Here is a 17,048-nt window from a genome sequence, read left to right as displayed (position 1 = left end):
TTCTTGAACACATAACTGAATACTATCTACTTAGCCCTTGTCATGCAAAATGCAAACAAAATAATGTGTGTGACAGCCAGAATAAACAAAATTTAACACTGATATTTTACCACTGATATGCCTTCATCTTAAACCGAACTGAAATGTATTTAAATATTTATTAATTGCATATGACTCCACAGAATTTATTACTGCAATACGCTTTCTCAGGCACACTCAAAATAACTCAGCTACTTAATTTCTTCAGCTAAGGAATACTATTACAAAAAACTATCATGAACAATATTTCATGCCTGATCAAACTTGACAAAATGATTGCTATTTGATGGATTTCCATCCATTTGATCTCTCTTTGGTTATATAAATCGGAAATAGTTTCCCAATTCATGTGAAGTTTTCAGTCATATTACCAAAGAACAAAGAAAATTGTAGATACTCATTTATTAGAATATTCCCAAACAGTTTTCCAACTACACGGTTGAAAATGCTGCTGATCTTTTAGATGGAAGACATTCAGACATGAAACGACCAAAACACATCCTCCACCACTTTTTTGAGAGGTCTTGCCAATTCCTCTGTTATTTGGGAGAAAGAGATCAAATTCAATATATGAGACATGAAACAGATATGAAAATGGTCTAACAACAAATCTTAGAAATTGCAAATGCCAACAAGTCTCTACAAGTATATTACTGGGACAGAACGAAGGAAAATCATTGTGAAATAAGCTTTTCTGGTATGCAGTTCTAGCGAATAATCATGAGGTGATGCCGAGAACTAGACAAATCTGGTATTCGAAGAATGTTAAAAACATTGAGGTCACAAATGCACACTGTAACTTTAGTACCCACTTCTTATCCCACTATTTTGATATTAAATCTAATTCATTCTTCATTCTAAGCTTATAAGCCATGATTTTAATGAACATCTCTCTTGTCCGCATGCTATAACGCATGTGGAAAAGGAAACAATAGTTTAAAATGAAGTGAAGTTGATTTTGTGTATGTCATTTACAGAAGGAGAAGACAGCTTGTTTTTTTTTTAAAAGACCACATTGTAACATAGATTTTTCAGTAAATTACAAAAGCAGATACTCTGTCTTGAACCAAAAATTTGAATTTATTTATATTTTTTAGAATAAAAGAATGTTTCCTGCTCTCTTAGCTCACAGGTAAGCCTAAGATAAAGCACCAAAATCATAACTGCGTTGAGCATTTTTAATACTAAAAGCATATTTAGAATCATAGAATGGTTAGGGTTGGAAGGAACCTTAAAGATCATCTAGTTCCAACCCCCCGTGCCACAGGCAGGGAAAACCTCCAGTACACCAGGTTGCCCAAAGCCTCATCCAACCTGGCCTTGAACACTGCCAAGGATGGGGCATCCACAACTTCTCTGGGCAACCCGTTCCAGTCTCTCACCACCCTCAATGTAAAAAATTTCTTCCTTATATCTAACCTAAATCTGCCCTCTTTCAGTTTAAATCCATTGTCCCTTGTCCTATCACTACACGCCCTTGTAAAAAGTCCCTCTCCAGCTTTCCTGGAGGCCCCCTTTAGGTACTGGAAGGCTGCTAGAAGGTCTCCCCAGAGCTTTCTCTTCTGGCTGAACAATCTCAACTCTCTCAGCCTCTTTTCATAGGACAATACTGGTTCCACATTCAGAATCATTACAGAAGCCATGCTTATGGCAGATTCCCACTCACGAGAGTTTCAATACAAAGATAAAAATTCTTCATCAGTGACTAGCCATAAAATTAGCACTTAAAAAACAGATCTGAATATATTTGTATTTTTCTTCTATTAATACAAATTGAATTTTGCATATAAATGTACATTATCTATTTACTCTTTACTATGATCAAAAGTAAACTCCATAATATCACTATGTATTGACTTTTACTTAAAATAAGGTTTTTCATTTAAATTCTCATAGTCATTTACAAAATTCTTACTAAAATAAGGATATCAGAAACATATTAGAAATTATTAAAGACCTTATTAGTAAAGAATAACACCAGAGGAAGAGGGCCATCTAAATAGCCTAGCTCTCTTTTATATCTTCCAACCTGCAAGTTCATTCATAAACTTTTCCTTTTTCCATTTACAAATACTGAGTTTTGTACAAAAGAAAACAATATGCTATATGTTACTAGGAAACAGACAGAAGTGTCTAAAAAGGTTGTACAATAAAAAATGAAAGATCTGAAAGTGGTTTTGCCAATTCCATGCAATAAGTCAAAAGGCAGCATCAACATGCCATACTGAAACAATATTAAGTAGTCTTTGCTTTATAAACAAACAAACCAACATCCTCAACATCAGGATTTCTAAGTGTCAAAAGGAGTTGAATTTAAGTTAGTGATGGTGCTTGAGGCCAATATGCTGCTTTTGAAAACAAATGGAAAAAAGCCTCCAAGTCCTTTCCCTAGGACTCTGCATGGCACAGACTCAGTCAGACACTGAACCACTGAAATCAATCACTTTTTTTCCCAAGCTTGCAGTAAGTGTTCGCACCAGGTGTATGTCTAGAGCACTCAGCTGCTCTGGCCTGTGCAGAGTCCAGAAAGGAAAACCAGGAGTTAGACGAATTGGAAACAGCAAAAAGTCTCTGCGCCAGTGTTTCTGTTTGGCTTCTAACTAGACAATCCAAGGGCTGATAGGATGAGCTGCAGCACAAAGAATATGCAAAACTGTGAAGGGTCATCTTAATTTTTTGTTGTTGCTGTTTTTTTAACGAACACAACTAGGATACACCTTCTATAGTATCTTATGAATAAGCACTTATACAGTATAAAGGCATCGCAAAAGTTTAAGAAGTCAAGCTTTAAAACCGCTGAGATTGTTTAAGCCAGCAGAAGAAACCTGCATCCAACGTAACAAAATTTATAGGAAGAGTAAAAATTAAAAAGCTGGTCAAACTGGGAGTTGGAGGAATATAATGATTTACAAGTACTAGTAATTAGAAAAACTTAGCACTAAAAGTATTAGCTTTAACAAAACACAATTAACAAATTTGTTCAGAAAAACATAAAATAGCCTTTAATTTCCATTAGTCTGTTTTCTTGAACTATTAGAAAACATTCCAAACTGATTTATAGTCATAGGAATCAACTTCACAGATAAATTATTTCTGGATTCCCAGAACACATTCAGTGACCCAGTTCAAATTTCACAATCTTGTATTCAGCACAATAGACTGTATTTGATTAGATGCACATTACCTCCCTTTCTGCTCCTTCACACAACCCTAGAAAGGATATCTTTGTGACAACTGGATATACAGTTATAAATTCAATAGACAACAGTCTTGCTTTCTGGCTTTCTCCAAAACCACACAAATTCTCAGCTCCTTTCACACACACACAAGACAAACCAAAACAAACAAACAAAAATCCCCAGAAACTTCAGTCAAAAAACTGCCTAAATTACAGCACTTCAAGCAGAAAAGAAGTTTCAGTTTCTAACAGATGGCTGACAAATAACTACCTATAATAACGAGCTGAAACAAAACACAGGAATTTTAACCAACAAATTGGTTAAGTGGTTCTGAGGTACTCCACTTCAATGCCTTACAGCGCATGATGTTCAAGTACAATTTTCTCTCTTCCTCTCTAGTAGTTACAGGAACATGATCCAACAGTGACATAAAGAACTCTTAAGAAAAAGCTTGCTGTAGTTAACAGGAAGGACAAACACCTTACAATCATACCTGAAGACAGATTTCATCTTCTCATGGCAATCCACACAGACTTTTTCACTCATTGCCATTCAGATGTCTCAGTTACTATCACCTCTCTCTGAAGAGAAGCAAACAAGCGGGAAGATCAGAGTCAAAACCTCAGCTTTTCAGACTAACAAATCTAAAAATTACCTCAGGAGACTATTCAAGCTACTGTTGTGCTTTTCATGTCATACTATTAGCCTCACACAAGTCATTCCTCACAGGTATCTGCCTAACATTAAAAACAAGTAATACTGCTCAAAAATTTCATTCTAAACAGTGTGAGCTCCATCTACTTAAACGTTTCCTACTGTTCACACCAAATCTTCTCTGCTATAGAATCCATTCACTATTACTCTATACTATTACTATTATTGGATAAGGCTTTGAACAACCTGATCTAGGGGAAGGTATCCCTGCCCACGGCAGGGGAGTTGGAAATAGATTATCCTTAAGGTCCCTTCCAACTCAAACCATTCTATGATTCTATGACACACACTTTATTCTCAAAGGACAAGGAGAACAGTCTATTCTCTTAATTCCATTTATCTGAAGGCTTCTCATGTCCAACCTCCAGCCATCTCAAAATAGTGTTTACCTTTATTCAAAAGCTAAAATTCCTTCATTTGCCCAGACGAAGGATAGGGAAATGCTGACACCTGTATACTACTAACTTTGATAAGGACAGTCAACTGCACATGGCACAAGAAAGAGCTGGAAAAGAGTAGTTTTGTATAGTAAAAGATCTGGATGTTACAGCACACATAAATACATCTCTTCATTACCATGTATTTGGCACAACACCAAAAACACTGCTGTAAACTCCGAAGATGGAGCGCTTACAGTACTTTTAACTGATTTAAAAGCATACACTAGTTAGTGTCTTTCTGGACAAATTTCTCTCTTGTTGCCTGCATTCCAAGCTTATATGATTTGTCTTCATATAAAATTATTCTGAAATAATTTTCAGTGATGATTACTTCAAAGTGGAGTAGGTCACTTAGAGTAAAGACCCTCTTCTGATGTTAAGAACATGTTTGGCTATTCAAAAACAGATACAGCACTTTAAGGTCACGTACTGCATTCATCCAAGTTAAGTATTTTTTGAAAAAGACAAAGCACATCTATAACCAGGTAATTCTATAGTGTTCAAGGAAAATAAAGCTGAAAAGAATTAAAAAATAAAATAAAAATTTTCCCATACTCAAATTCCCATTCTCAAAAGAATGAAAGATAATAGAATTTCTCCTCTTCAGTTTTGGTTTCTGGAGATATAGTCCATTTTTATACCATTTGTTTGAGTTTCACGCTGCTCTCCCTCTTTAGTCTTGACCATTTCTTAGTTCCTCTAAATAAGCATGAAAAATATTCACAAAAGTTTGTGTGTTCACATTGAGTACACACAGATAATAGGATAAAGTGATAGGGAAAAAAATTCTTACTGAAACACACTAGCCAGAAAACCATCTGTTCCAAAGGTATTATACACTCTAATCTTGTACCCTGTGAAACTGAAGAGCACAAAGAATGCTCCATAATGTTGCGTACTCTCAAATGTCAGAGAAGCACAGAGGGAGAGAAAAACGCCACATTTGTGCAACACCACCACAATCCCAGACAGGCTAGACACTGGCACACAGGGCTGTTGAGGGCAAGAACTACAGATTATTCTTGAGTAGCTGCAGAAGCGAGAACTCAAAAGAGTAAGAATGACATGGTTCCATCACAGTAACACTATTTAAATAAAGCATAAGTGGGTTTGTGTGGCAGGGTTTTGATGGCAGGAGAGGGGCTACAGGGGTGGCTCTGTAAGAAGCTGCTAGAAGCCTTCCTGGCTCCAAGTTGGACCCAGCTCCAACCAAGGCCAAGCCAGTCCACGACGGTGGTGGCACCTCTGTGATAACATGTTTGAGAAGGGAAGAAAAAAAAAAAAAAGAACTGCTGGGGACCTATAGTGGAGAGAGGAAGGAGGTGCAGGCGTCATCCGCCAGCCTGGCAGTGGCCGCAGTGGTACGGCTGGGGTGTCTCACATGTCCACGTGCAGCCCTGGCCTGAAGAGCAGCTCTCCACAGCCCTGCAGCATCAGCCAAGGGCTTCCTTTCCCCTAAATCGAGACTCAGGGAGCATTCTGAAGCTCCTCACTCCTGCACTGCCCACTGCGCAGAGCTCATTCCACCAGAGTTCATCAGGCTGGGTATAGCGATGGGGAGAGAGGAGTGAGATGTGAGAGAAACGACGGCGCCGAGTGAGATGCGACAGCGTCGACATTGACATGAAGGTCAGTGAAGAACGAGACGGAAGAGGTGAGCCAGAGCTGAGATTCCCCTACAGCCCATGGTGAGACAGCAGGCAGCCCCCCTGACAGCCCATGAGAAAAACAGTGGAGCAGCGATCCACCTGCAGCCTGTGGAGGACCCCACACCAAAGCAGGTGGCTGTGCCCAAAGGCCATGACTCCATGGGAAGCCCGTGCTGGAGCAGTCTGCCAGTGAAGGACCACACCCCATGGGCGATATCTACGCTGGAGCAGTTTGTGAAGAACTGCAGCCCATTGGAAGGACTCATGTCGAAGAAGTTCATGGAAGACTGTCTCCCGTGGGAGGGACTCCACGCTGGTACAGGGTAAGAGTGTGAGGAGTCCTTCTCCTGAGGAGGGAGGAGCGGCAGAAACAATGTGTGACGAACTGACCACAACCCTCATTCCCCGTCATCCTGCACCACTGTGGGGAGGAGGAGGTTAGAGCCAGGAAGAAGGGAGAGGTGGGAGGAAGGTATTTTTAAGATCTGGTTTTGTTTCTCATTATCCTCTCTGATATGATTGCTAACAAATTAAACTTATTTTTCCTGCCCCCCAAGTGAAGCCTATTTTGCCAGTGACCACAATTGGTGAGTGATCCCTCCCTGTCCTTGTCTCAATCCACAAGCCTTTTGTTCTATTTTCTCCTCTCCATCCCAGCGGGAGGGGACACGGGGGGATACGACAAGACAATGGGTAGGAGTGAGCAAGCAAGCAACCGCATCGTGCTTTGTTGCTGGCTGGGCCTAAGCCATGACAAAGCTGAAAATACCAAAATACTCAAGAGTTTTGTAAACGTTACAACGTCACATGACTTAACTGTGGGTCTCAATCTCCTCTGCTTGACTGTTACGCAAAAACCTCACAAGCAGAGACTTACAGAAACATCTGCGTTGAAGTCTTTCCTCTAATTTCAAAGAATATGAGAAAAACTTATGGAGAGATAATACAGATACCGAATCATACACAAAGCTTAGGTGGAAAAGACCATCTCATGCAGTCAAGTATTATTTGTGCAGATGACAGATAACAAGAATGAAGAAAAACAACCCAAACCGTTCTATGATTCTAAAAACATAGAATCATAGAATGGTTAGGGCTGGAAGGGACCTTCAAAGGTCATCTAGTCCAACCCCCCTGCAAGGAACAGGGATATCTCCAACTAGATCAGGTTGCTCAGGGCCTCGTCCAACCTGGCCTTGAACGTCTCCAGGGATGGAGCATCCACCACCTCTCTGGGCAACCTGTTCCAGTGTTCTACAACTCTCATGGTAAAAAATTTTTTCCTAATATCCAATCTGAATCTACCTCCCTCTATTTTAAAACCATTACCCCTTGTCCTATCACAACAGGCCCTCCTGAACAGCCTCTCCCCATCTTTCCTGTAGGCCCCCTTGAGGTACTGGAAGACCGCTATAAGGTCACCCCGGAGCCTCCTCTTCTCCAGGCTGAACAGACCCAACTCTTTCAGCCTGTCCTCATAGGAAAGGTGCTCCAGCCCTCTTATCATCTTCGTGGCCCTCCTCTGGACCCTCTCCAACTGGTCCATGTCCTTCTTATGTTGGGGGCTCCAGAACTGGACGCAGTACTCCAGGTGAGGTCTCACGAGGGCAGAGTAGAGGGGAAGAACCACCTCTCTCGACCTGCTGGCCACGCTCCTCTTGATGCAGCCCAGGACGCGGTTGGCCTTCTGGGCCGCAAGAGCACATTGCCGGCTCATATTGAGCTTCTCGTCCACCAGTACTCCCAAGTCCTTCTCCTCAGGGCTGCTCTCGATCCATTCTCCGCCCAGTCTGTATTTATGCCTGGGATTGCCACGACCCAGATGTAGGACCTTGCATTTGGCCTGGTTGAACTTCATGAGGTTGGTACGGGCCCACCTCTCCAGCCTGTCGAGGTCCCTCTGGATGGCATCCCTCCCTTCCAGCGTGTCGACGGCACCACACAGCTTGGTGTCATCGGCGAACTTGCTGAGGGTGCACTCCATGCCACTGTCCACGTCACCGATAAAGATGTTGAAGAGGGCCGGGCCCAACACGGACCCCTGAGGGACGCCACTCGTGACCGGTCTCCACTTGGACATTGAGCCGTTGACCACCACTCTCTGAGTGCGGCCATTGAGCCAATTCCTTATCCACCGAGTGGTCCATCCATCAAACCCATGCCTCTCTAGTTTAGAGAGAAGAATGTCATGCGGGACAGTGTCAAAAGCTTTGCACAAGTCCAGGTAGATGATATCCATTGGTCGACCCTTGTCCACCGATGCTGTCACCCCATCATAAAAGGCCACCAAGTTGGTCAGGCACGATCTGCCTTTGGTGAAGCCATGTTGGCTGTTACCCACCACCTCCTTGCTCTCCATGTGCCTTAGCATGGTTCCCAGGAGAATCTGCTCCATGACCTTGCCAGGCACAGAGGTGAGGCTGACTGGCCTGTAGTTGCCCGGGTCCTCCTTGTTCCCCTTTTTAAAAATGGGGGTTATGTTCCCTCTCTTCCAGTCATTGGGGACCTCGCCAGACCACCACAACTTCTCAAATACAATAGCCAGTGGCTTGGCAACTTCATCCGCCAGTTCCTTCAGGACCCGCGGATGGATCTCATCAGGTCCCATGGACTTGTGCACCTTCAAGTTCCTCAGATGTTCCCGAACCTGCTCTTCAAGTACAGTGGGTGGTGGTTCATCCTCACAGTCCCTGCTAGTTCTTTCCACAGCTTGGGCAGTAAGACAAGAGGCTTTATCAGTGAAAACTGAGGCAAAAAAGTCATTGAGTACCTCAGCCTTCTCTATGTCCCGGGTAACCAGAGCACCAGTATCCTTCCGGAGGGGGCCTACGTTCTCCTTGGACTTCCTTTTGTCCCCTACATACCTATAGAAGCTTTTCTTATTGCTTTTTATATCCCTTGCCAAATTTAATTCCTTCAGGGCTTTAGCCTTCCTCACTTGATCCCTGGTCACTCGTACAGCTTCTCTGTATTCCTCCCAGGCTACCTGTCTCCGCTTCCACCCTCTATAGGCTAACCTCTTCGTTTTCAGTTGGTCCAGGAGCTCCTTGCTCATCCACGCGGGCTTCCTGGTCTTTTTGCTCGACTTGTTCTTCGTCGGGATGCACCTCTGCTGAGCTTGGAGGAGGTGCTCCTTGAATGTGGACCAACTTTCCTGGGCCCCTCGTCCCTCCAGGGCCGCCTCCCATGGCACTTTGCCCATCAGGTCCTTGAAGAGGCCGAAGTCCGCCTTCTTGAAGTCTAGGGCACAGAGCTTGCTGTATAGTTTCCTTGCTGCCCCATGGATCTTGAACTCCACCGTGTCGTGGTCACTGCAGCCAAGGCTGTCCTTAAGTGTCACATCGCCCACCAGTCCCTCTCTGTTGGTGAGCACAAGGTCGAGCATGGCACCCCTCCTTGTCGGCTCCTCTATCACCTGCAGGAGGAAGTTGTCATCCACGCATTCCAGGAACCTCCTGGACTGCCTGTGCCCTGCCGTATTGTCTCTCCAACAGATGTCAGGGTGGTTGAAGTCCCCCATGAGGACCAGGGCTTGTGACCGCGAGGCTGCTTCTATCTGGCTATAAAGCGCCTCATCTGCTCTGTCCTCCTGGCCAGGTGGCCTGTAACAGACCCCTACTGTAACATCGCCTATCCGTCCCCGTCCTCTAATCTTGACCCATAAGCTCTCTGTCAGCTCCTCCTCCAACCCCAAGCAAAGCTCCACGCACTCCAGCCGGTTGCTGACGTAGAGAGCGACACCCCCTCCTCGTCTCCCCTTCCTGTCCTTTCTAAAAAGCTTATACCCCTCCATGTTGACACTCCAGTCATAGGAGTCGTCCCACCACGTCTCCGTGATGCCAATAAGGTCGTAGCCTTGCTCATGTGCACGCATCTCCAGCTCATCCTGTTTATTTCCCATGCTGCGTGCGTTGGTGTACATACACTTCAGCTGGGCCTCCGACAAAGCCAACTCGCTGGCTGGAGCGACAGGGGTTCTCTTGGACGGCAGTGTAAGATCGTTCGAACATACCTGCGATCCTTCCTCAGCTTCTGGACCCTCGGTGCTGGCACTGGTGCCATGCTGACAGCGGTATAAATCTGACTTCTTGGCTGGAGTGGCTGAAATTCCCTTCTTCTGTTCTACAGGTACTTCCAGCATCTCTTTACCGTTCTTGATATTCCCCCCCTCCCCCTTCAAATCTAGTTTAAAGATTGAGCAAGCTTACAAAAAAGGTTTTCTCCTTCAGAAGATTTGAAAATAATTTAAGTTACAATATCTTTCAGTGGCCAAAAAAAAGGTATCTTAAAGCACCTTGACAGTTATAAAGAAGTTTACACATCAAAACATTATTTTTAATAATTTCCATGGAAAGATTAGAGTTGAAATTCCAAACAGGTGTCACTCCAATATTCTACCATTTTTGCTAAAAATGTTGACTGTATTACAGTGTTCTGTTTTTCTTCTTCCCCTCCCCAACTGAAAACAATAACAAAAAAAAATGGCTAAAACATATTAATTGCATCCTTTCACAGTATTTACTCACATAAGACCAAGTTTTGCTATACAAGGATGACTTGCAAGTCCTTAAATTTCAATATCAAACTATTTCACCCCAGTAGTCTACAAAATCTGGGAGCTAAAATCCACTCAGTAAAAGCAGTGGGATTCTAAAACCAGAATATAACTGTTTTGTAGCACAGCAGAGACATTACTGTAAAATACAACACTTTTACAGCACACTAAGATTTCCACTCGAGGCTAATATAGACCAGTTAAAGGAACACAAACTGAGTCCATAACACAACTCTAATAAAAAAAGTTTGCCCTGCTTTTGCTATTATCTGTTTTCTACTGACTGCTGAAAGCACCTGTACTGTAAAATAATGAGAATGAAAGAACACTACGCATTTAAAAGTGCTACACGGAGCTCTGTCATGCAGTTGTTCCTTAAATAATTACATATGTAATGATTCTTGACAGGTAAAAAAAGTTTGAGGGGAAAGAGGAAAAAACTCACAAAACTAAAATCTCTGCAGCTGACCAAGTGCACTGAAGGTTAAATGAATGCTGTAGATAACCTCTGATTCATGTCCTTAAAAGCATTTATGTTGCAGAAAAATTGGCTTACAGATCAGCTAGCTAAGACTGAAGCATTTAAAGATTAACACCCTTAAAACTTTAATCACTTCAGGCCTTAACTGGCTAATCTGCAACCCAGCTTGTCTCTTATGTCTTAAGTAAGAGTAAAATGTTTTAGTAGAGATTTTTTTCCTAGAAAAGATGCCTTACACCAAAATGGAAAAACAAAAATAACACTAAGTGATTAGCACTTGAATTTTAAAAGTATTACTTTTGACAGCACGCATAATGATTTTCAGAGACTCTGCTCTGGGAATCTCCAAAAGTTTAGGAGTTCACGACTTTAAAATCCGGCTTACCTTAAAACGTCTTCAATTGACTGACAGAAATTCTGTTTTTCAATGCAACTCTGAAGACAGATTAGTTGGGTTTTGCTGGGTCTTTTTTTGATAGCTTTCTTCTCCCTGATCCCATTGTGAAGCTTCAACAGCAGTGAATATTCACTTAAGATCTCAGAGGCATAGCTGTCACTCATCATCATGAAGTGGAAATCTGTACAGGACTATGAAGTTTGTTTTTGTCGAAAGACTGAGATCTACTAGGTTGGTCAAAATGTAGATACACTTTGAAAATACATAAATACAATTTCTTACTCTCATTTGGTTTTTCTTCATGTTTCAGGTCAGTTGGAATTTTAAAGTTGAATCCACTATTTCATAAAAGACATACTTCATGTCTATTTTTAAAAGTTCACACCTGAAGCTTCTCAAAGGTGCAGAAATGCTAAGATCTAGGCATGACTTTCATTGGTCTAATTAATATTAGCCTCCCAACACTGAGTAATGCAGATGACACTTAGTTTAGCTAATTTAGCCCTAGGACAAAAATGAGTATACGGTGTAACATTACATACCAAAGCCTCCTCCTTTGATCTATAATTATGATGTCTAGAAAGGTATATAGCAGAATTAAAACTGGATTATAAATAAGAAAAGTATGCAGAAATATAAAGCTAACTCATTGTACCAACCTACACTCTCTAGGATACCTTCTACAAGCGAGAATAGGAAGTCTGATTATCCTAATTTTAAACTGCTCTACATGTCTCAATTAATTTTAGAGTGTCATTTTTAAATTTAAGCTGTATCTGCGTAAAGCTGAAATAGCTTCTCTGAAACAGACAATGGAGAAGAATATCCAAACATGTTGATTTAAAATATTATGGAGGGTAACTATCAGATTGGTATGTTCTAACTGCAGTCTTCTGGAAATCGATGACTTGAATGCTTTTCTGAGTCAAATATTTTATTAATTTTAAGAATTAGCATAAATCTCTACTGCTCAAAGTCAGGTTACTTTCATGAAAACTGAGAAAACTCATTTTGACTTTGTCAGTAAACTGCAGATGGACTGCTGTTTGTTAGTAAACTGAAGATGCTCACATTCTAAGTTGAAATTACAAAAAAAACGCTTCCTATGTTTCTCTGGAATAGCTCACAAAAAGTTCTAGCATATCAAAGAAGAGCATATTACTGCTTTTGAAGTAGCAGTCAATATGTATGACATACGATTAACAAATATCACACCTTATTCTCAGTTATATCACAATTCAACAAAGGGTAAAAAAGTATTTGGGCCCTTACTAGCTACTGTACCGATCAATAATTCATTACAAAAATCTTCAGGTATGTTTCACAGCAATTTGCAGGTGGCTCACTTGTTGAAGTTTCTGTATTCAGTTACAAACAGAACAAAGCTAAAAGCTGTGAAGCCATTAGAGAAATGGCAAATGCAAACAGTGTAAAACGAAGAAAAATCTCTTTAGATAATTTGGTGAGATGCAGACAAGTAGAAGCTCTAAGATGATACACTGTCTGGATACTACTGACAGTATCTTTCCCTCAACAGAAACTCATGGTGTTGCTCACTTACCACTGACAACCAGAAGACATACAATTTATTTAACCAGATAAACTAGAACACTTGATTTCAATAAAATTTCATAAAGTGTATTTCTGTTGAATTTTGAACAATGTGTTAATTCCATAACTTATGTGTTTGTTAAACAAGACCACAACATAGCTAACATGCTACACACATAAAAATAGAAACAGTTTAAGTAACTCTTAATCCTTTAATACAGAATATATGTGTATATATACACCAAATATAATACTCTTCAGTAAAGTTCAGACTGCAATTATGTTTTATAATGAACCCAATTCTCTGTGGTGTCAAATTAACAAAACTACAGTCAAAGCTAAAAGTAAAAGCTGAAATAGGGTCATCATCTTTCCTAGACAATATGACTCAACCAAGGGTAGGTCTATTAGGGACAGTTTTTCCCATGCTAGCCCATTTTTCAAAACTGGGCTCAACAAATGAAAAATATTATGTGCAATGTTTTTATTATTTAACTTAAAAATTACTTGCACAACTCTGTTCTGTACATCGTCTTAATTTATGTATCAGAAATCTGGCCACATGAATTTAAGCCCAGAAAGGCAGCAGGCATGCAGGGTTGGGGAAAGAGAAGAGCTCTCCACAGAAGTCTCAGAGGATTTCATCTATTAGTTTTTGGCTGGAGCTTGGACTAACAGCATCTCTACAAGCTATGGAGATCCTAAGGGGTCCAAACAGACATCTTCCATCTTAAAGTATGAAAACTTTGGGGCTGGGGGTGGGCATAGGTCTTTTCCACTATTCCCCCTACCTTGTTTCATAAAACGCTATTAATAAACATGAATAGGAAACAACTATTAAATCATATCACCTATTAGCTGCCAACATAAATTATTTGATTCAACTTACATTATTTGGCAAAAAAGTTGGACATGCAAATGTCCAGATTCACAGGCAAATAATTTGCTTTGTAATGGACTGGGGGCAATGAGATCTTCACAAATAATCAGTTGAAGATTTCCATGATTCATGGCAGAAAAACTAACTTTGGCAGAAGCTGAAATCTCCCTTCAACCCTATTGCTAGGCATGAAAAGCTTTGCTCTTTTTTTCTTCATAAAAACACAGTGAAGAGAGTTTAACATGTTTTTCAGATACAAAACATTGCTTTTTTTCTATTTCAGAGAAACCATATAATTTCATAAAGATCCTTCACTCAAAGGACAGGAAGTACGCTTAAGAGGATTTTAACTCAAATTACTCATCAAACTAAGTGCTATTCACAAAAATGTCTACCTTCATTCTCATACACATTTATGTCAACTGTTCTAACCTTTCTCCTTTTTTTTCCTCCCAAAGGTTTGCCTGTTACCTTTTTAATGACATTAAAGCTGCCCTTAAGCTGACAAACAGAAAACAGTAACATAGCTTTTCTTCTTTCCTTTCCATGAATTAATGTTGATTCATGTTACACTCATCCAAAACCTTGAAAAAAAACATTCTGCCAAAATCTGACTTTCCTAAGTGATTCACTTTAGTACTTGATCTTTGAAATATCTCTAACTCATCAATCTTAATTAAAATTTTATCACCGCATTTGGAAAGCAAGTCAAAGTTTTACTGAATTTACCAACTGGCTGAATAGATGCCCTTAACTTTTAAGTCATCAGATTTCATTTTACTTGGGAAGTTTAAAGTCTTAATGGCTTTGCCTAATAAGTCATTTGAGAACAGATACAAATAATGTTTTGTTCAATCAAGGAAACAGAAAATAATAAAATCTTCTTTCAGAAAGGTATTTCTTGTAATGCTAACATTCTACAATTAAACTGTGATGGAAAAATAACATTTGAGTACAGATACATCACTTAAGCAGGTTCACTGCTTTAAGAGAAGCTGTGCTCACTTATTTCAGAACACCACTGGAAGTCAAACACATTACTTGATTTGAAATAGGTAAGGAATATTTATACGACAAAATAAATCTTAGTAGGACTCAAACTCTTGCAGTTGTTTAAGGCAAGATCAAACCACCTAGTTTAATACCAAGAGAGTAGTTAAAAAAAGAATACACCCCTAAGCCTTGGCATCAAAAGTTTACTTCTCTTCTAATGAACTACAACTGTGTGCACTATATAAAAAAGCCACTTATCTGAACTCAGCCAGCAGTCATTGAGCACATGCTGGCTAGGCACGTATTAAGTAGGGAATTAAAGCAAACAGCAGTTGCTATATAGAGTGGTATAATGTTGTAACAGCAGTAGAAAGCAAGAGCTTCCATTGTTTCAGCATAGCACTACATTGCCAAATGTAGTATTACGCAAGCGTACCGCAAACACTGTAACTCTTCATCACGTGTGTCAGAAATAATGCTTACTACACCAGTAATTAATGTACGACATCCCGCCAAAACATATGGCTTATGCTTGACCATGAAGAAATGAAAACCACACTGTTGAAGAAAACGAGCAACCGGTCGCATATACCAGCACACAGTAAATAACATAAACCTCTGCTACACCAGAGACCAAGCAGTAAATACCACGATCCCCTCTCTTCTCTTTAACTGGAGAAGACACCATCTGGCCAAAAGCATGTTATGACTCAGCAAGTCAGCTGAGCACTGGTGGAAAGGTATCATACTGGTAAAGGCTTGCTATATCTGTGTAATAAATTCAGTGAAGAGTCAGTGTCTGTCCTCTGCAGCTGATTTCATCCCACAGTACAAAGACTTCTATTGCAACATTTCCTACGGGCCATCTCCTTCTGTAGCTCATCCTGTCCCAGAAGTTCCTAAGTTCACGGCAGTTAAGAGTTTCACTCTGACTTCTCAGAAACCTAATTTGCAGAGTATGACCACTGTATTTCATTTCTCTGCAGGATTTTTTAGGCCGTATGTTTAATGAAGGAAGGGAAAGTGCTACTTAGTGAATACTCAGAGAGGGCATTCAAGATGGGTCACTGTACACCAGCCTTGATCAGTGTACCAGGCTTGTAAGCAGCCATTATGTCAACTGTCAAGGACAGAGTATTGGGTAAAGACTGACCATTTTAATCTAGCCAGCTCATTGGGATATTATTTTTAATTCTTTTTTATCTACAATATACAAACACACATTTGTATTTATTTGAACATGACAATGAAAAGTCAACTGTCACCTGAAGAATGCTTTTAAAAATGTAGTCAATTATAAACTCACTGACACAAATAAACATTTATTTTAAATACATTGTTTCTAGCTTTGCAGCAGACTTTTCCTGTATTCTAGGAATACCTACTCAGTGGTACAGACCAGAATAAACTACCTCTGTTAGTCAAATTTTTTATTCTTAAAGCTATTATCTATCTCCTCTACTCATGTAATTTCTATCCATTCCCTGACAGGTTAGATAACACAGTTAATTGCACAAAGGCAGATGGATCTGCCAACTATATCTGAAAGAAAGTCTAAAAATTACAAAAAGTAACACAAACTTACCAACTCTATTCCCTGTGGGAAAGGAGTGTCTTCCCAGTCCTTCTGAGGAAATCTTTGTATTATTTTTCCCAAACCTTCTGTTGGGCCTGCTGAAAGATAAAATTCAATTACTTAAAGGCAAACTGGTAGAATTTAAATTGCCATAAATTTGGGAATATTTTCAAAATATATCCAATATCAGGAAACGTTTTGCCACAAGAGGCAGAACGGGCTCCTCAAATGTGTTTTCCAAGCCATATAATAAATACAACCTTAATATTCTCCAGTAGTGACACGAGGAGTCACTACATGAAACGAAGCCGCATCAAGCCTACGCCCATCATGCATGTTTTCAAAGTGACAGATGATTATCCGTAATTACAGTTTCTCTCTACAAATAGTAGTAAATTAAAAACTAACACAATGGATAATGAAATATTTAAAAAAGAAATTGCACATTTGTCAACAAGTGGTCTTCAAAAGAGTTCTATAGATTAAAAATCCACGTTATTTATCCAGGACCCTCTAGTTCCTTGACAGTATTTCTAGTTAGTTTCCTTGGACAAGGCAGCAGTGATTGTCTACACAGAAAGATGTAGAGGAAAA

General features: G+C 40.2%; 1 protein-coding gene across 1 annotated transcript in view; it reads right to left on the bottom strand.

Annotated features, from left to right (window-relative positions):
- SBF2 (SET binding factor 2) overlaps positions 1-17,048 on the bottom strand; it is a 282,057-nt gene that overhangs the window by 215,474 nt on the left and 49,535 nt on the right. Inside the window, exon 2 of the mRNA XM_086612941.1 lies at positions 16,464-16,552. Coding sequence (XP_086469067.1) covers positions 16,464-16,552 — 89 coding nt within the window. The remainder of the gene's footprint in view (positions 1-16,463; positions 16,553-17,048) is intronic.

Source organism: Tauraco erythrolophus, chromosome 6 (genome assembly GCF_009769465.1).
Source record: "Tauraco erythrolophus isolate bTauEry1 chromosome 6, bTauEry1.pri, whole genome shotgun sequence".
Lineage (NCBI taxonomy): Eukaryota > Metazoa > Chordata > Aves > Musophagiformes > Musophagidae > Tauraco > Tauraco erythrolophus.
Note: the sequence above shows the minus strand (reverse complement) of the source record. Positions and strands in the feature narration are given on the sequence as shown.